This window comes from Saccostrea cucullata, unplaced genomic scaffold (genome assembly GCF_032062105.1).
Source record: "Saccostrea cucullata isolate Sc308-1 unplaced genomic scaffold, CSIRO_AGI_Scuc_v1 ctg1448, whole genome shotgun sequence".
Classification (NCBI taxonomy): domain Eukaryota; kingdom Metazoa; phylum Mollusca; class Bivalvia; order Ostreida; family Ostreidae; genus Saccostrea; species Saccostrea cuccullata.
Window position 1 is genome coordinate 124520 of NW_026921425.1, and position 22114 is coordinate 146633.

General features: G+C 33.8%; 1 protein-coding gene across 1 annotated transcript in view; it reads right to left on the reverse strand.

Annotated features, from left to right (window-relative positions):
* Positions 1 to 792: 792 nt before the first annotated feature.
* LOC134259917 (uncharacterized) overlaps positions 793 to 22114 on the reverse strand; it is a 34327-nt gene continuing 13005 nt past the window's right edge. The window contains exons 5-6 of the mRNA XM_062742512.1: positions 15924 to 15998; positions 793 to 3542 (exon numbers count right to left, since the gene is read on the reverse strand). Coding sequence (XP_062598496.1) covers positions 3110 to 3542; positions 15924 to 15998 — 508 coding nt within the window. The 3' untranslated portion in view covers positions 793 to 3109. The remainder of the gene's footprint in view (positions 3543 to 15923; positions 15999 to 22114) is intronic.

Genomic DNA, 22114 nt, shown 5'->3' on the forward strand with positions numbered 1-22114 from the left:
TAGTCAAAAGATGGGATTGCTTTTGTCACGTGATCTCAAATCTCTCAGATACGCACAGATTGCGTCATCGGCAGAAATAAAGACGCGTGTTTTAAAAACCTTAAATCAAAGTTTTTTTCCAAAATAATTAAGAAGCAATACTTGAGTTATGATTATTTATTATTTATCACTCTGAGTTACACCTCAGAAAAGAGCGTCTAGACCAATCAGAGAGCACCAAAATTCCTGATCATTTAATAATGATATATGTTGCTAACTTTTCCTAGGTAGACTCCATAGGCCAGAACAAATCCCTGTACTCTATCAGATCTATAAATTAATTTCTGATATTCATATACGTTTATTTCTGATATTCATGTATCTAAAAAATTGCAATAAAAAACATGTTACAATCTGATAGCAAGTATAAGCAAGCTCTTAGATATGTTTGAAAACAATTGTAGCATTATATACAGTAATAAGAGGCCCATGGACAATAATTATTGCTCTTCTTTTCCAGATGACCCCTTCCCATGTAATACGTATTATGACCCGGGGGTTATGGTTGGTACAAGCTAGAATCTACACTACCCAAGGATGCTTCCCCTAATGTTTCAGCCTTTCTGGTCTAGTACTTCTTGAAAAAAAAGATTTTTAAAGATTATTCCTATGTATTTCAATGTAAAATTATATTTTCTATTGCAGCCCCACCTACCCCCCTCTTCCGGGGGGGGGGGGGGGGGTCAGGGTTTGTACAGAATCTACAGTACCCCAGAATGCTTCCACATTAATTTCAGTTTTTCTGGCCCGCTAGTTTTTGAGAAGAAGATTTTCGAAGATTTTTCCTATATATCTCATCTTGATCGGGAGGCCCGAGTTCGATTCACATTCGCGGCGTCGCGTCATACCTTAGACGTAATAATAGGAGGTGTCTGTTTTTTCTCCAAGCGCTCGACACTAAAATTGAAAGTCACGGGTCTTTCGGCTTAAACCTTTAAAACATAGGTCCCGTGTCATGGTAGGTGTTGGCACGATAAAGAACCCTCACTGCTCAAAGATCCTGGGTGCCGAGTATAGATCTAAATTTTAAGCCCTTCACCGGCATACAGTGAGGTCTACATATGAGTAAAAAATTTCTCGAGAGAGACGTTAAACAACATGCAATAAATCAATATAAATTTCATTGATACACTTGGTGTTCCTATTGCAGCCCCGCCCTACCCCCGAAGGTCATGATTTGATTGTCTAGCCTAGAAGTTCTTGATTTTAAAGATTTTTTTCAAAATATTTCAATATATAGCTTGGAGTTCCTATTGCAGTCCTGCACTACCCCTGGGGGTCATGGTTTGAGCATTGTATAAGTGCACTACCCAAGGATGTTTTTATGCTTCCACATAATTTTAGCTTTTCTGGCCAAGTGGTTTTTGAGAAGATTTTTTTAATGACCCCACCATATTTTTGTCTCTTCTTGACTATCTCCTCTCGTGAGGGGACTGAGCCATTTATTTTTACTCCCCTTTACCTAAGGTTGCTTTGTAATAAGTTTTATTTAAATTGGCGCAGTGGTTCATGATAAGTCGGAAATGCGAAAAGTTTACATACGGACAGATAGACGGACGGACGACGGACAAAATGTGATCAGAAATGCTTAATTGAACTTCAGCTTAGGTGAGTTTAAAAGGAAGTTCAAAAATGCTTATCCAAACAATATGGATGTAGAGAAAAACAATGGCGTGCTCCTCAGACTGATTCTAGATCTGAGATCCTGACATGTATTTTTTCAGGAAAATGCATACTACGTTGAATCCAAATAAATTGTAACAGATTGCTAGAGAAGATCCTTTAAAAAGATTATTAATCGATTTTTTTAAACAGGTTTCATTCAAAGAAATTGTTTGTAAATTTTGCAATAAGGTAACAATTGCAAGTAACTATGATATGCACTCAGTGTTAAGTTGTTTTACACTATTAGAGGATGGGGAAACTATGTTTGAGGGCACTTTAGATATACTTAGATGTAAATGAGTATGTTTTGTTTGAGAATCTAGATGCTGAACTACAGTTTTTTTTTCTTTAAAGGAATGTGGTAAAGGCACAAGTTTTGAAAACATAATTTTATTATAATTTACAAAATGGAGTTGTATTATGATAACTGTTGCCTTAACAGTTTATAAAATAAAAGTCTTTTTGCAATAGATTGTCGTAACCTGTAATCCTCAAGCAGAATATTGCACATATATAAATTTGTTTTCTGTTTTATATTGTGTTGTTACACGAATTAATTATCTGTTTATACAAACTCTCCATTATGGAGGAAATAAAGAATATATAATCTTATCCTATCAAGTTTACTAGAACAATGTAAGAAAAAAAATATTTATATTTGTCAAGGCGATCAATAAGGGTTTTTTTTTTACTTATTTAGATAATTTTAAGAATGTTTGGAAACTAAATTTGACACAAGCGACGTCCTTATGTTTTCGTTGAATAACGTCATTGTCATTTTGAAGTTGCTTACTTAAATGTTCATTTAATATTGAAAAAGTGCGATATTTTTTTTTAAAGTTATGGATATTTTCATTCAGAAAGTGTCAGGCTATCAAAATTTTCCAGATAGGGCATTTGTGAAATTTGACCTTAATGACCATTTGTTTGACGACAGTTACTTATATAAATACTGGAGAAAAGTTCAGAAATATTGATTGATTGCTTGTAAACTGTTTAACGTCCTTCTCCAGAATATTTCACTGATATGGAGACGTCACCATTGCCGGTGAAGGGCTGCAAATTTGGGCCTTTGCTCGGCACTCAGGGCCATTGAGCAGGGAGGGATCTTTATCGTGCCACACCTGCTGTGACACCGGGCCTCGTTTTATACGGTCTCATCCGAAGGACCTTCCCATTTAGTCGCCTTTTACGACAAGCAAGGGGGTACTAAGGACCTATTCTAACCCGGATCCCCACGGGGTAAAGTTCAGAAATATGAAAGAATCAAGATAGAACATTCAGCAATACAGAGAGTAATAAAGCATTCAATAATTGCAAAATAATGTCCGTGGCTGTTCATTTAAAAAATCACTTTACAATCACCTTATATATTTTTATATCAGCAAGTCATTAACCTGAACATTCAAAGACAACAAGACGAAGAGTACATAACTGTATCAGAAAACCATTTGTAGCGCAGATTATGTAGACATTTCTCGATGTGCCGTTCAGATTGCTCTGATATTGCGTTTCCTGTTTTACAAAAAGTGGCAAAATGCTCACAGTTATTTTTCACCAAATCGAACTTTCCCCAAATTCTCGAACCATTGCAAAATTCTCTTGCAACTTTGACGACGTCTTCTGGAGGCTTGCAGTTTATGTATTGAAATCTTGTAATTTCCCTTTTGCCTTCTCTTGCAAAAATATTAATATCGGTATCTTTGATCTTTGCATTTTTCCCAAAACACCCAGAAAAATGAATGACAGTACAGTCTCCAACGTAAATTCCATGGTGCTGATATCCACAACATTTGAATTTACCATCAACACATATATGGTCTCCAATTTTGAGATTCCTTGATAAAAGAAATAATAAGGCATATAAATAAAGATAATGCAGAGTAAAGTTCTCAGTTTTAAGTCATTCACCGGTATATGGTGATGTCTCTCTACGAATGTGAAAATTCTCAAATTGGACGTAAAACACAATACAATGAATCAAATATATTATTTGATTGTAACATAAATATCAATTATATAGCTGCATATTTCCGAAATTGCCAGTGAATGTTCAACGGTCTCACACACTTTAATTTCAAAATAAAGCTCGAAAGTGATTCAAATAGTACGGGAATCGAAACCGGGTCAAACACGTGAAAATCCAACGCTCAAAATTAGAAATCATCATTATATACATAACATTTTTCCAATAACATTCAAATTCTTCATTGTGAGAGAGCGAAAAAAAATCCCCAAATAATTCATAAAATAAGACCTTCTGGTGTTTTTTTTAGATATAGGGCTCTTGTATGAAAATTCTTTATAGAGTATATCTCGTCTGTTTTCTATGACACACTATAAATAAAAATATATATGAAATAAATTGACTTCATGTGTAATTACAAACCCAGTAATATTCAACGTTTTAAAACTTTTTAATAAACATTTACCTTCTTTGATAAATACATGCACTGCTTATAGTCTGCACACAGATAAAAAGATGTTGACAAAAATGTATTTATGTTCCTCTGTTATTATGCAAGACCGAAGCCAAGTCAACTGAGCTAGTTTTTTGATGGATTAAAATTAAAATAACAACAGTAGTGAAAGTGAAAAATTGTCATTTATTGAAGTAAATGACGCAAAACAAAATATAAACAAATTATAAGGGGGTCAGACAAGACTAGAGCAAACTTAGAAAGAATACAAAAATCTGTGGTAACATATTATGCAATCTGACCCCCTAAAATTACATATATCATAAAGCAGGCACTGATATGCTTGTCATCAAAAAAGGGTGGGTAAAAAGAAAATAAACGCCAAACAAATAAATATGAACACTAATATAAGTACATATATAACAAATATAATATAAGACGGTGGAAGAGAGGGGGATGGATGGAGGGTTTTTCGATAAAAAAATTCCTTGTAAATTTGTGTGGCTTTCTCCTTTGGTAAAAAATAAAACAATGGTCACGTGATTAGGAGAAGCCACGCTGATTGGCTGTAAATTAAGTCAATTGTGTCATAAATTAAAATTAGGCAATTGATCCCGATCTAAAAAGTTATAAACATGAAACAACTTTACAATTGCCAAGTAAAACATGATACCTTAGAAATAAATTATAATAAATAAAACAATTATAGTTAATATAACTCTGTCACATTAAGGATATTATTATTGTAATAATAATAACTTATCTATGTTCCTCTGTTATTATGCAAGACCGAAGCCAAGTCAACTGAGCTAGTTTTTGATGGATTAAAATTAAAATAACAACAGTAGTGAAAGTGAAAAATGTCATTTATTGAAGTAAATTACGCAAAACAAAATATAAACATATTATAAGGGGGTCAGACAAGACTAGAACAAACTTTGAAAGAATACAAAAATCTTTGGTAACATATTATGCAATCTGACCCCCTAAAATTACATATATCATAAAGCTGGCACTGATATGCCTGTCATCAAGAAAGGGTGGGTAAAAAGAAAATAAACGCCACAATCCAATTGCAAATTGGATCCACCATTGGTAGAAACTTATCATGGTAGAACCTATTGTTCCAAGAAAATCCTAAGAGTTTGTAATCATCAGGATGAATTGGAATTATGCGGAAGGCATCTTGAGTGTCTGTCTTAGCCATTAATGCGCCGTGACCAAATTCTCTAAGTTGGTCTGTTACAACATCTAAAGAGTCATACTTTTCTTTTGAATTTTCTTCAGGTATCATAGAATTTACAGAGTTATGTTTTGGGAAAGAGAGATCATGGATTACACGGAATTTACCAGGTACTGATTTAGGTATAACACCTAAAGGAGAAGACACAAACTGGGGAAATGGTGGAGAGGGGAAGGGCCCAGCTATTCGCCCCGATTCTATACCACAATTAATAAATTCCTGAATAACAGAAGGATGTTCGAGTGCACTTCTATGATTCCTTGATATTGTTGAAACTGGCATGCCTTTACAGCCTAAGTGAAAACCATAGGTGAATCCATTTTTGATAACTGAGAGTTTGTCCTTGTCATGGCCTTGCAGAATTTCAAGTAGATTTTTTATTTTGATTGGAGTTGGGAGCTTTTGGTTGGGAATTCTGCATGCTGGATTTAGTTGAATCCGTGCATTTAGACTTGGGGTGGTATCCTTTACATTGCATGCAGATGTGCCGAAAGGGGCAGGGGTTTTTACTACAACGTTCTCCTCTATTGTATTGGAAACAAAACCTAACTCGAAAGGGCTGGGTTTGATTGTTGAATTGTTTGACAGGGAAAGCTTTTGATAGTGTGGCTGCCTTAACTCCTGAATAGGTTGTTGCCATGGTACATTAACACTCTCTTTTAGTTTCCTAAACTGCTCATCGTATGAGCGAAATGCATTGTCCCCACGAAGTTGTTGGATTTCTCTTACCATGTGCCCATATTTCAAAAGATTGGGGGCTACAGCAGGGTATTTTTCTATGTAAACTGCCAAAAACACAAAGAAGGCATCCGTCCATTGAGAGATAGATATGGGGCTTTTCAATTTTGGACTTTGGTGTAATTTGATGGAAATTGAAACACTCAAAAGTTCTTCTCTGGTATTTTGCATGAATAGGAAATCAATGAATTCATTATTCTAAATTTTTGACTTAGGTTTGCTAGAAACTGAAGACCCAAGGGGAATGCCATCACTAACGATAGTAGATGAGTAAGGAAGATCAGAAGCCCTTGCTGGCTCACCTGCAAAAACTTAATCTAACAGAGTCCCCAAAACTGGTGTTGAACTTGAAACACTGCTTGTCGGCTGCTGAGCTGAAAGTTGCTGAGCTGAAGGTTGTTGAGATGCAGGACCTGGTACTGAAGATGATTGTGGATCTGCTGTAGATTTTCGTAATGGGTCAGATGATTGAGAAGTAGCTGCTGGCACTGAAGAGGCCTCTTGAGGTTGAAGACTTAGTCCATTGTGTGCATGTGATTGTTTTAGAATAGCTGTAGCTAACTTGTCATAGTTGATATTTAAGATTTCATTTTGCACAGGTGGTTCCACAGGTGGCAGTTGTAGTGTTACGGCTTCACTTACATCTGTGCCAGTTGGTTGGATTGTCTTCCGCCTTTTGGTGGTTGTGGGAGCGGAGGACTTCTGTCCCCTCTTTGGAGGCATGGCTGTACACTTGAACAAAAAAACATAATGAAAGCAATTAAAGAATATTTCATGAAATAATTCTTAAATGTCCAAACTGCCCCAGCAGAACAACTTTATAAATTTTTATATACACATGTATATATCTATATGAGTTGCGTCAAGCGAAAAGGGACCTTCGTGACATAAGCGTAATTACGTCACAATAGCGCTTCAAAGACGTGACGTCGCGCCGGTGCGTTTGTCGATAAAAAAAAATCATACGATAAAGCAAAACAAACATTTATTTGCGTAATACTAATGTTAAAAAAAAGACACGCCTATAACTGTCCGAAAAAAATTGTTTAATGTCCTCAATTTATAGATTTACTGGTAATTTTTCCGAAAAAGTTTTTTTAACTAATTTAATTTTTGATAGTTCATGAATGGCCTTATTCATGAGAAGTGAAAAATTTCTATGAACAAATCCATGTACGTTTTTACCTCAGTAATCTGTGAAGACAAGATTTCGCGGCTTTGACCTTTCCGGCTGAGCTCCAGACTCTATGTACAGATAAGTGGTCTCTTGCATTTATTTTTTCAATTTTTTTTTTTTTTTTTTTTTTTTTTTTTCTTTTTGGTGTGGGGTGGGGGTTACATATTACACATTCCAGGTAGTCAGAAAGGCCCGAGAGTTGGCGACTCAATGCCCAAAGTTTGTTATCAGAGATTAAGTAATCGAATCAAGTTACTGATATTAGCATAGTTTCAATAGCATTTTCTCAATACATATAGTAGGAAAAAACATGAATGCACTGCTAGGAAACTGTAGCAATGACATAAAGGATGAAGCAGCGAAAACCATACGGACTTTTGTATCTCCTCATCAACACCGTCACCTGTGGCGCAACACTGAGGTTTGAAAACTGACGTAATAAAATGTGAAGATAATCAACAGTGGTCATTTTCAAAACTATTTGGAGGTCTTGTATTAATTGCCTAAATTTATTGAAATAAATTAGAGCTAAACATGTTAACTTTGGCACGGCCAGGTGTGTTATAGGACCGAAGACATGTTTGAGATAAGCTGATGTTTTTAACTTCAAGTCGAAAAGTAAGGGCGATGATTTAAAATCAGAGTAATGTACATTAGTTTTATTTTCTGATTTGAAGTTTACTAGTTTTATTTAAGGCAAACAGAGTAGTTCCAGACATTTTGATTTGAGCTTATAGTCTAGCATAATATTATATAATTAAATGGTTTGATTACCCCCCCCCACACACACACACACACCCTCGCATGCGTGCACTTTTTTTTTTTTAGATGTGTTTATGTTCGTTTTATATAACTACGGAAAGGGAATCTTTTCAAGGATTTATTCAGATTTTTTTTCGTTATTCTCTCTCTTGATTTTCTTTATTTTTTTCTTTTTAATTTTCTTTTTTTTTTCTTGTTGTTGTTGTTTCGATTTTGCTTGTTCGTTTTCATTTTTACGTATTAATTTACTATTAATTTCTTTTTTATTTTGACCATAGACACTTTGAAAATACAATGGCATATGCACCCTCCTCCCCCCCCCCCCTTCTCTAAAAAGAACGCTCCTATATTTGATCAATTAATTAAGTGCCAGATCATTAATTGTCTTGTAATTCACATCATCAGTCAAGTGGTGGTAAATTATTATGTTTTTCAAACAGTATCTCAATACTTCCGTTTTCTATCTCATACACTGTAGATGTATTTGCAGAAGATTAAAAGAATTTCATATTTGGAAGACAAGTTGTGCAACCCCTTTGTTGATGTTGCCGTAGACCTATCTCAATTTACCCTGCGATTGTGAAATCAATGATTATTTACGCTCGTGCATGTTGTGACCTGTTAATAATATTGACTGATGACTCCTTTTTTTTAATCCCAGACAGTAAAATAACGTACTTTTATAACAAGTGAAGGTTCTTTCTTTGAGTCTGTTTACTGCATTTGATTTTAAAAAAGATATACATTCTGTATATATATATTTTTTCAATTATGTATGAGAGAAAGTTTGATCCTGTTACAACCTGACTATAAGAATAAAAAGGTGGGTTTGAAAAAAAAATACTAAGTTTTGTAAATAATATCCTATAATCATCATTAATTCGTGACTATAATTTTTTTTCTTTCTTTAATTCTTTTCTTTTTTTTTTATATCACTCGGAGCTTCTCGGATGGCTCGCATCTGTTTGAATGCAGTGAAGCAGAGTCAGCCGAGGGTTGCCGATTGTACAAATGCATAATGATCTATCTATTACAAAACAAGAGGCCCAGGGGCCACAGCGCTCACCTGAGCACATCAGGCTTGAATTTACCCCCCCCCCCAGGCGTTCATTATTTGAACAAACTAGAATCTACACTACCTGAGGATGATTCCTTATAAATATCACTAATCATAGCTTTGAAGTACTTGCAAAGAAGATTTTAAAAGGTTTCCCTATATATCCCTATGTAAAACTTGGGTCGGCCATTTTGGCCCCACCCTTGCCCCGGGGGGCATGATTTGAACAAATTTGAATTTAAACTACATGAGGATGATTCCACATGAGTTTCATCTTTCCTGGCCCAGTGGTTCTGGAGAAGAAGATTTTTAAAGATTTTTCCTATATCTTCCTATGTAAAACTTGGGTCGGCCATTTTGGCCCCACCCTTGCCCCGGGGGGCATGATTTGTACAAACTTAAATCTACACTACCTGAGGATGATTCCACATGAGTTTCATCTTTCCTGGCCCAGTGGTTCTGGAGTAGAAGATTTTTAAAGATTTTTCCTATATATTCCTATGTAAAACTTGGGTCGGCCATTTTGGCGCCACCCTTGCCCCGGGGGTCATGATTTGAACAAACTTGAATCTACACTACCTGAGGATGCTTTCATATGAGTTTCATCTTTCCTGGCCCAGCGGTTCTGGAGAAGAAGATTTTTTAAAAATGCCATTAATTTTTAACAAATTCATGATTATCTCCCCTTGGAAAAGGGCGTGGCCCTTCATTTGAACAAACTTGAATCCCCTTCACGCAAGGATACTTTGTAGCAAGTTTGGTTGAAATTGGTCCAGCGGTTCTTGAGAAGAAGTCGAAAATGTGAAAAGTTTACAACGACGACAACAACAACAACGACAACGCCAACGACAACGACAGACGACGGACAAATTTTGATCAGAAAAGCTCACTTGAGCCTTCGGCTCAGGTGAGCTAATAATGTTGAGAATAAATCTAAAGAAATTTCCTCCGATGGCAGCGTGTATACGTATAATATATGATTTGGATATTCAGGCGATGAGACCAATGCGTTTTACACAATTTAAACATACATTGCCTTGTTCTATCTTTGATACAGCTGAATATGAATTAAACTGATTATTTACATGTACATGTATACATGTAACTGTGTATCAAATGTTTAGATTGTACAGTTAGAATGTCATCAGGTACCATTGACTTGGTCAATAAAATATTGCATGAATCAACGTAGTTAACACGTGAATGGATGGCACAGAAGAAAAGGTTAATTATACATGTGTTAATTATATACATGTATTAACGATTTTAGTATACTCTGAAAGTATGAATTTAATGTCTGACTTTTATTGTTGTCCAACTAATTGTTTTGCATCAAGCCTAGATATCTACATAATTTAGATATTTTAGCGGTATATTTTTGTGCTGAACAAATTCAATTCCTTAATAATTTTAACATGAGAATAAAATACAAGATTTTCTATTTAAGGACAGATGATACAAACAAACTTTTGTTAAAGAATTTGAAAATAACAACTTGGGTCATGTTTAAATGAATAAAATGATTAACTTTCACCGCGTAGTTTTTCATTTTTTTATTGAAAATTTGCACAAAAATGGAATTTAAAGTGAAAAATATTTGTATAGATTAATAAGGATGGTTTCAGAAGGGCACACTTTTGAACATCACAGAAGGTTTACAATTTATTTATATTCTAGAAATTTATTATTTGTATCATTTGCAATGACATTAGGCCAAAAACATATACCAATCCAGGCATCCATTTATTTGTTTGTATCATCTGTCCTTAAAAATTGTACAACATACGATATTTATCTTTAACAAAATTTAAAGAATTGCAAACGAAGTAACGTGTCTTTGTTCCATGGCAAGTACAACGTGCCGGGCTCATTTTTGATTTTTGAAGAAGGCCTAACCCCCCACCCACCCCACCACGTTTTCCCATATAGTTAAGTCATAATTATTGACACAATGTGTAACGGTATATTTTATTTGATTTTAGCATCTTAAATCACTGTCATATAGGCAAGTAACATCGTTACAGGGGGTGGGGGGGGGGGGGGTAAACAAAAACGTTTAATCTAATTTGAATCGGGGAATTTTCCACATTTTAATATAATTTTCAATTGAAATATATAAAAGGACATCAATTTTGAAAGAAGTGTGATATAATTGATAAGTAAAAGAAAATAACAATGTCTGAAAGCTTCACCCCACCCCCCTAAAAACAATTGTTCCGGGAAGTACATGTACAACTATGTCATTTTGTATTGTTTTATGGACTTTGAGATTGAATACTGTTCGTTATCTCCATATCCTTCTTCCAAAAAAAAAAACACCATGTACATGTAGGTACTGGGAAAGGTTTGTTTTTGTGGAGGTAAGTTTGCTGATTATGGCGAAAGGGAAAAAAACAATACTTTGACCAGGATTTATCCTTACGACTTTAATACATGAACATAATTTTTCATTTTAGTCCCTTGCAAGCAATCGTAAATACCCCGTCATTTCTGTGAACACAAGTTATTTCTTCCGTGGAAAATATCCGTGTTGTTACGAATGCCTTGCGAGATAACTTCAGAGTAGGAACTTGTTTGGTTTTGTAAACATGGTCAGCGGTCTACCCCCTTGTGAAGGATCCTTTCAAATACCAATTTTTCAGAGATTAAAGCATGCTTATATTCATGTTGTAGAAAAAAGATGAAATGATGTCGTTGAATATATTCTTTGAAAATGCACAACTTACTTCATTATTTCAATATTGGCCAACATATACATGTAGAAAAAATTGTCGGTTTTTTTCCAACAGCCTTATCGCTATTTTACTATGTATACGATCATATAGCTGCTATTTTTTTTTTTTTGGGGGGGGGGAGACATTGAAAACTTAAATTCATGCAGAAAAAATAATTTATGACTAATACAAAAGTGTTATTTAGTAACAATAACGTTCCAAATATCAATAACGTTATGTGACGTTATTCAACGTTTTATAGCGTTATCTTGTTAAAATTGCTTTGCTTTCATTTTGAGTTTTAATTAGAATTAAGAAGGTATACAACAAAAAATTTGGTATCAAAATATTCAGAAAAACTAGCTCTTACAGAATCGGTGAAAAAACGATTTTTGAAAATTTTGTCACGAAGGTCCCTTTTCGCTTGACGCAACTCATATATAGCATTAGATACATGTGACCATGTACACATTACAAATGTAAAAAGTAAACAGCTTCAATGCTGCAAAATATTAATTTTGATTAATGAGAGGGTAAGGGATAAACATTATATAAATGTTATTATCATACCCAATAATATAAAAGCTGAAAATAGATCACCAAAGGATAATTTAAAGCTAGTCTGACCCATTTTTAAGATATTATTTTTCGGCTAGCTTAACATAGTAGAAGATTACAAACTAATACTAAGACAAAAAGAAGCTATACTTCATAGAGATATTTAGGTAGATGTTGCGCGTGGTCCCGCAACAGTTGAATATGAATATATCCATTCACAGAAATATATTCAGTAAACAGTAATGTCTTATGTGGATGCTACACACGATTAAGACCAACATGAACAAATATTGAAATAAAGTGTGCTTGATCTTTCATATAGGAAAAAAAGCATATGAAAATAAAATAGTTTATATCATATTACTTTGTTGTTGCGTATGGCCCCGCAACATTAAACAGTAACAAACAATTAATACATGTGCAGTCATAAAATGATTATGCGTATGGTCCCGCAACATCACCACAGAGTCAACTGAGAATAGTGTACATGAAAACAGTTGTGTAACGTGTATGGCCCCACAATACAACAACCAAATAAGCATGTCTTATGTGGTATGATCCCGCACCAAAGGAAAATGCACATACAACAATATACTCGTACAAGATGAAGCGTATGGTCCCCCAACATCCAAAGTAAGCATTCCGTAATGTGTATGGTCCCACAATACAAAGAGAAGTTGCTTACAAAGTGTATATACAGGAGTGAATAAATGCCTACTCCAATCAAGTTTATCTATAAAGCTGAATTAAATTTACTCCAAAAACAAACTAACTGACTAATCATCATCATGTATCAGTTATATAAGGCACGTACAGCAATAAAACTTAAAGTTTATGACATAAACAAATGTAATGCATGCACCCAATGACTTGTGACTAGTAAATCACCGAATATTGGGGTGAATTCTTAATCATTAGGACATATCAAGTAAATCACTCTTTGTACTTAGGTATAATATTTTGCTATGTATATGTAAAGCAATTGAAACCAAGGTCAGACTAGCAAATTTAAGCAGAATGATACTGGCCTGAAATGTGCCTATGCTGTAAGATAGCTGAGCGAACACTTCGCCAAAACCGGTGCATAGGAGAGGTGGTCACAACATGGGATGTCTGGGAGGGGCATCGGAGATGAACCCCATCCTGACACAGAAATGTCAAATCTGTCCAGAAGCCTCTATGAGGCCAGAAATGCACACCCGAAATGTTTGAGCACTGTTCCCGGAGCATGACATTGATGGCGATGATGCGTTCGTTGAAGTCCGGTGACGAGGCCCAAGGTTGGCGGCGCAGAGGTTGACCCGCACTAACTGTTTGTATGCCTATTCCGGAATGTAGATACGATGCTAAAGATCGAATGTCACGTACAATCATTTCATTGGTATGCAAAAGAATGTCGTTTTCCCCAATCTGCATAAAACACACGTGCGACAACATATCAAAAGTCAAGAAGTTTCTGGAACGAGCGACTGACACTCGAGATCCGTAGACCACCACGGGCCCGCACTGAAACACTGTAAAAATCCTGATGCAACTTTAAGTTCATTAAATCTGGATGCGAGTCCATATATCGCCGTAAACGAGTTACAAACGAATGTCCAAGTAAACAAATCCTAAGGAAATTCGGCTCTTCCATGTTGTGACACAAGTTCTCCCCAAACCGGTTCAAACCGGATCGCGCACCTTACGTAAACAAACAAAGTCACTTATCGAAACGTATCAAAACCTTTATCCTGTGGAGAAATATCCAGCAAATCACACTTAAAACTAAGCACATCGAAGGTAGAAAGGAGTTACCCTACCTAAGTTGCGTGAAACAAACTGGAAATACTTTTTTTTCGATAAAAAATTTCGTTGTGAATTTGTGTGGCTTTCTCCTTTGGTAAAAAATAAAACAATGGTCACGTGATTAGGAGAAGCCACGCTGATTGGCTGTAAATTAAGACAATGGTGTCATAGATTAAAATTAGGTAATTGATCCCGATCTAAAAAGTTATAAACATGAAACAACTTTACAATTACCAAGTAAAACATGATACCTTAGAAATAAATTATAACAAATAAAACAATTATAGTTAATATAACTCTGTCACATAAAGGATATTATTATTGTAATAATAATAACTTATTGACTTTCTTTATGTCCTTTGACAATGAATGGAAAGTCATTCTATTAAATTGTAGAGTATCAAATATTCTAACTTCTTCATCTTTCATTCAAGTTAAATCTTAACAAAGTTATTTTTAACATTCTGTATTTTTACAACCAATGAACAAGTATTATCTTCAACTTGTAACAAACAAATAGGAAAAAACTTTATTCCCTTTTAGCTAATCGGGAACAAGTTTTCATAAGTACAGTGTAAATATTACATTGTGATGAAATTTTAAATCTATTCCTATAATTTTAGGTTGTTTTATTTATCTCCCCTAAATGTATTTGATACACGATTTATGAAACAGTTTTTAAACAACATTAAAAAAATTTCTAAAATAATGATCAACCATTTTGATTTCAATAATTGACACAAAAAAATGCCATAAAACACTAGACTTCTTTTACATATTTTGTTCATTCTATTGAAGTGCTTTGTAAAAGGATATTGTAATTTTCCTTCATTTTCAAAATAATTGCATCAGAATTTTTCTCAAGAACGATATTAACAATATAAAATCTTGTTTTAAAAACGGTATAATGTCTGCATGAATTAAATCATTCTATTTTAACATTTCACCAATTTACAGAAATTTTGAATTATAGAAAAAACAAAAATTATATTCATCCATCTTTTTTTTTTTCATTATATATATAAAATATTATATTCTATTAATAGCATTCCTTTGTTTCATTATAATGCTGTGGTAAAAATAATAAATCTTCATTAAACAATCTTAGTATTAATATTTCCGTATTTGCTCTCAAATAACACACTATTGACCAAAGAAAAATAAATTAAACATATTTCAATCTATTTTCATTTCATGAATGTATTTTTATTTAAGGAATGTTTTGTGTGAGTTATGGTGTGTGAATCACACAAACTTGTCACGTAGGCTAGCGTAGGCTAGCGTGCTTCACATTCTACATGTTTGGAAGCATTGAAAATATAGTAAATATATGAATTTCTCGCTGACCTATATCGTTATTCTTTTACTAGCCTCGCTGAAGCTTTATTGAGACGTCACGTTTGCGCACAATTCTCCATATTTGTAAGCGTGAGTATACACGAAAATATTTACATTCAGTGTAATATTATTTATGAAATCCATATGAAATCGCTATAACACACGCAAAACCTTGTTAGACTAGATGCATTTTCAATACTCTATATAGGAACACCAAAATGTACATTGTTTTGAAATAACGCTCGGTATTCGATTTGTCGGTTCCGTCAGGTGTTTTATAGGACCGGAGACATCAGAAATATGAATTCAAAGCTTAAATGGTATTCAGATTAATTTCAAAGTTGCGTTAGAAAAAAAAGAACAGAGCGAATATGAAATTGAAAAATATACCCCTCTCTCTTTTTGTAATCAGTGGAAACTATACCTATATTCCATCACTTTTTCTGCAAGTATGACCAGTGACATGTTTGTTTCTATAGGATTCCGATTGTCATTCGTCCTTCAAAATAAAAATAAACACTTAAATGTATATATGAATACTGAAGTTTGGAAAATGCACAAGATTAAACACTTCCTATAAGTTTGGCTTAGTGGTAGATTACAGGTCCTTAACCATGGTTTAATTGATTGTCTGTTAGTTACCATTAAGTACCTTTATGTTATCTCTTTAAGTAACTCAACGAATGCTTAAAAGTGCTTATTGGTGGCTTATACATGTAGGTACTTTACATGTATTCTAGCTTCCAGAATATCATCATACCAAATGTCAGCATTAAGCCAACATTTAGGCAAACTTATAGGTGCTTAATGTCCAGACTCCAATATGCCACCATTAAACCATCTTTAAGCCAACATTAAGTCATCAGTCGAAAAAAAACCTGTTTTAATTCGTAAAATACCATTTTTTATATAATGAACTCTTCTCACAAATTATAAATTTTGAGGCTACTCATTTTGTAATATGGCGAAAATAATGTTAATGAGACATAAAAAACACACATATGAATAAAAAAATCCCTTTAGTTAGGATTTGATCCCTCGACCTTTGGCTAAGGTGTCGAACGCCTAGGCCAGAGGGCTCTCATGGCTGTTGATGATGGGAAACATAGAATCATCTTCAACAAAATGGTGTGAACTGGTTAAATTTAAAATACTTTAATATTACGTTCATTTTCTTAACCGAGATGTTCAGCGTGAAACAATTTTTTATTTATGATTTCCTAGCTCTATAATATGCAGTTTTCATCAGCATGAGAAGATTGAAATTCAACAGGCATAACACAATTGCATTAATAAACCTAAATATATCCTCAAAAGATAAAGCTGAAAAAAAACTCAGATTATACTTTTTAAAAAGAAATTATAAAACAAATAATTTCGATTGTTGTATATGTATAATTGACAATATTTAGGTTAATTTACCTTTACAAAATATTTAAAATGCCATTTTCAGTTTTAATTTTCAAAACCACAATGGATATAACAATAATTGTCCTTTTGATAGAAACATAATTTTTATTTGTAAAATGATTGCGCTTCATTTAAAGTTTTGAAAAAAATCATCAAAATCTGTCGCTGTGCTTTGTGGATAGTTAGCTGACCGGAGATTCGTTGTGATACCTGTTGTCTAACCAGTACACTGTTTATTTTACTCCACATCCAGAGTTATGTCCAAGACACGATAAAATTATGATATCTACAAATTACTTTTTTAAAAGTTTGCTAATACATTTCGTTATATAATAGAATACTTTCATTTTTGGAAATATTCTTTCCTACTTAAATCTACGATATCGTATCGATATCAAATCATGATTGCTCATGGTTTATGATAACAACTCTTTTTTTATCGTGATTAACTTGACTACTATCACTATGAAGTTTCCGTGTGGTGTTGATATCGTCGACGAAATCGCTTTGATATCGAATCATGTTTACTCAACCTTTTCTCAGTGCCGCACTTACCATTGTGTATATATTGTGTATCTTTAATCTAAATAGGTTACATAGTACTTGTACTTGTACTTGCCATCGGTACATGTACCGTCCATATCGATCAATTTTTGCATACCTCTATTATTTCTTCATGCAGTACTTGTGCGTATGTACTTTCTCATCATTAGATGGTCTTAGTATCGACATCATCGGTATTGATGATATCGAATCGATATTGAATCATAATTGTTTTTAATGATTTTAAAGATTTTACCAATTTTCATCGTAACCTAAGACGTGACTCTGAATTTTTATTTTCTTTGTTTTTGATTTAAAGATTTTATTTTTGCTTTCAGATTTATAGACTGTATAATATATTAATTTACATTCAATATATGCTTTCATTCGTATTCCCTCGTACATGTAACGTTTTATCTGTTCTTTTGAAAAACGCCTTTGCAACAACAATCATTAATTATTAAGCATTGTTTTAAATGAATAAGAATAATGGCATTTAACCACGAATTGATTCAAATTATTTATGATAGAATTCAACAACTGGCAATATATGGGAAGCAATTGCTGCCAATTGAAAAAAAAATTATTTTAAGTTGTGCGTATGGGATACTAAGTAGTAAGTACAAGATAATAAGTCGTAGGTACAACATACTAGGTCGTAGTGCGAAATTTTATTTCTTCCTTAGGATATTCTAAGTCATTCGAAAGAGATAATAAGTCGATTGTACGACATACTAAGTCGTATTTATGGGATAAAAATAAGTCTTATAATAAAGTATAATAATAAGATAATAATTCGTACGTACGACATACTAAGTCGCACATACGACATTAGTACGAGATACTTAGTCTTATGTACGTGAAACTATGTCATACGTACGACATACTAAGTCGTACATACGAGATAACAATAAGTCATACGCAGGAGATAACAATAAGTCGTACATACGAGATACTAAGTCATAAATACGATATACTAATAAGCCGAACATACAACATATTATCACGTATGTACGAGATTAAAAGCTGTACATAATTATGATAAACTAAGTTCTTCGTACGAGATACTAAGTCCTACATATGAGATACTAAGTTGTTCTGAGTTCTGAGTATCTCATTAGTATGACATGCTATCTCATACATACGACAAGCTATCTCTTACACACAACTTTGTATGTCATACGTATGACTTAGTATCTCGTACGTAGATAAGTATGTCGTGCGTACGACTTAGTATGTCGTACGTACATGTAAGACTTAGTAAGTCATATTTACAACTTAGTATCTCGTATCTACGACTGACATAATATCTTGTATATAAAATCCTATGTATGATTTTTTTATCTCGTACGTACAACATATTATCTCGTACATATGACTTATCATCTCGTACATTAAACTTAATATTAAACTTAATAAATCGCACGACTTTAAAAAAAATATTTTCAATTGGCAGCAATACGCTTCCGTATATATGACTGTTTTATAGCCACTTATAAATAATCGATATTCTAAATAATAAAAATGATTTATTTATAAATAATTTTGTAAAAACAAAGCCAGCAATGTGAACGTCATTGAACGTCATGGAGCACCGAACTTCTAAAAGTAATATATGCAGGCAGAAAAATGTCTCAAAATAAACTCAATTCAAATGGTACGAGCTTTATAAAGATTTTAAGGATAACCATTGCCAATCATCAACTCAATACCCCAAGTATATCGCATGGAAGTTACGTATATGGATTATACCTGCGTTAAATTTAAAATCTCACTAAAAATCCAAAACAGCACAAAAGACATAATAGAAGAAAAAGTAACATGTCTTGATAGAAATATTTAATTCTTACGTAGAAAAAAAGAACAAGAAAAATCGAAAGAAATAAAAGATATAAACGCTGAAAAACCTTCACGGGTTTGAAATCAAGTTGTTTCGTCACAACGTCAGGTGATTGTTCCGTGAATCCTATATGACCGCATAGTTAAATTTGTTGATAATTTTCAAAATAGACCTGATTTTTATGCCCCCATAAACCAAGTTTCGGAGGTAAAATAGTTTTTTAGGTCACCTGAGTAAACTCAGGTGACCTATTGCTATCTGTTTTCGTCCGTCGTCGTGCGTCGTTCGTCGTGCGTCGTGCGTTAACATTTGAACATTTTCAGCTTCTTCTCTGCAACCACTGATCCAATTTCAACCAAATTCGGCACAAAGCATCTATGGGTGAAGGGGAACAAAAATTGTGAATTTCATGATCCCTGCCCCCCTGGGGCCTGAGGGGTGGGGCCAAAACCACTAAAATTAATGCAATCTTTAAAAATCTTCTTCTTTACTCCTGGACATCAAGCAGTCAAACTGTTTGCATGATTGTAATCAGCAATGAGTCCTCTACCAAAATTATGAAATTCATGGCCCTGGGGTCAGGGGTTCTAGTGCTAGGGCGGGGCTAAATAAGAAGTTAGTGAAAATGCATTATTTCTTTGAAAATCTTCTTCTCTGCTCCTGGGTATTAAATAAACCAACTAAGTACATAGTTATGATGAGCAAGAGTGCCTCTACCAAAATTGTGAATTTTATGGCCCCAGGGTCAGGGGTTCTGGTGTTAGGGCGGGGCTCTATTGATTATATAGTGAAAATACATGAATTCTTTGAAAATCTTCTTCTCTGCTCCTGGGTATTAAATAAACTAACTAAGTACATAGTTATGATAAGCAAGAGTGCCTCTACCAAAATTATGAATTTTATGGCCCCAGGGTCAGGGGTTCTTGTTTTAGGGTGGGACTCTAATGATTACATAGTGAAATGCATGAATTCCTTTAAACATCTTATCCTTTGCTCCTGGTTAATATGCTAATGATCTAAGTACATATTTAAGGCCAGGATTTATTTTATTTTCAGTTTTACAAACCCTCCGCTCAAGGTTTTGAATTTTCAGAAAATTTTTCTTTCCAATGTCAAATTTGAGTCGGGATCGAGATTTCAAATTTACGAACTCGCACTTCCGTTTTTACGATGAAACGGTGGGTAAATAAAGCTAGCTTGGTTTAGCGTAAAATTCATCGATAGGAGTGCCATTCAAAACGTTTCACCCGTTCAAAGGACAAATAAAATGCTGACGACTTTGTTGCACAATGACATGCTGGTGAGATAATTATGTATTCGTTTCAAAAGTAACTGTAAATTATTTTCCTCCCCAGGTTTTAAACTGCCCGTGGTAGCCAGGCTTGGGGTCAATTACTTTTAAATGTAATTAATTACTTTCAAATACATTGATAATTTTGTCAATTACTTGCAATTACAATTATTTTAGGCATCAAGTAAATTTTAGAACAATGTCTACACATTCACCTAACACATATTAAAAAAAATGAAGATATATAGAAAGACTTTTAAAGAATTGATTTTTTAAAATATATTTTGATCAACATCACAAAATTTATATAACTGGCCCAAACTGACAGATGATGAAATAAGCAATTAAATGTTCTACTTTTCTATTTGTAAGCATTATGTGTCCAGTGGTAAGGAGCCTATTAGGATAGCATAAAAAAAGAATGTACAAATGTTAATAATTGATTTATAAAAAAAAAATTTTTTTTATTTCCTTCTCCTTCGGGACTTTTTTATTCTCATGTTCATAACTAAATCTAAAAATGCTGGCCTAATAATGAAGGGGCCTCTTTCAAAATAGATTATTTCAGGACTGCTGGGTTAGGGGTACCAGGGGGGTACTTTGACTAATAAAATAAATTAATGCTTTGAAATCTGCCCTTTGATAAGCAATGGTGCCTTTTTCAAAATTTGTGAATTTCATGGCTTTTGGCTTAAAACTTGAACCAAATACAATCGCTGGAAAGTTGTTACATGATACTCAGGTGACCTTTAAGGCCCGTGGGCCTCTTGTTGTTGTGTCCGTCCGTCTGTCTGTCTCTCTGTTTGTCTGTTTGTCCACAAATACTTTAACCTTGCCCATAATATTTATTAAGTGGAGCTATGACATTCATATTTCACATGTGTATTCCTTGTGACAAGTCCTTTCTTTGAGTACCACAAAATTTAACTTTTTTACCTTGACCTTGGAATTTGACCCACTTTTACACAAAATTCACAATTGTTATTTTGGCCACATCTTTTGAACAGTATATACCAGAAATTTTATACTTCATATATGTTTTCTTTGTTAAGGTCATACGCAAAGTAGTTTGAACTTTATCGGGTTCTTCCCTGGCGTTGAAGAGTTCCACTAAATGAAGGACCTGTGTGCAATACTTTTAATGACTATATATGAATCTGTACACCTCTTCCAAAACAAATTTTGATGAAAAAAATCTGGAATTTATGTTTTGTAATTTTTGTACATATTTATTTAAGGAATAACTGTCTTATTTTTCGAATTCATGAAGTGATCAATGGATTGGCTTGTGTGATAATTTGCATAAACGCCTTCATAAAATTATCACACAAGCCAATCCATTGATCATCTTCATGTATTGGAAAATCTGACAGTTATTCCTTATATTTACATGCTTTGATTCCGCCAATCCACGAACTCCAAGCGTGCTTCTCTCTAGGTGTTGTCCCGACCTGCACGTTGTTTTTTTTCGAACCGCGCCAAAACATTCATGAGGAAATCAATTACATTTACAATTGGTTATTTTATCTCA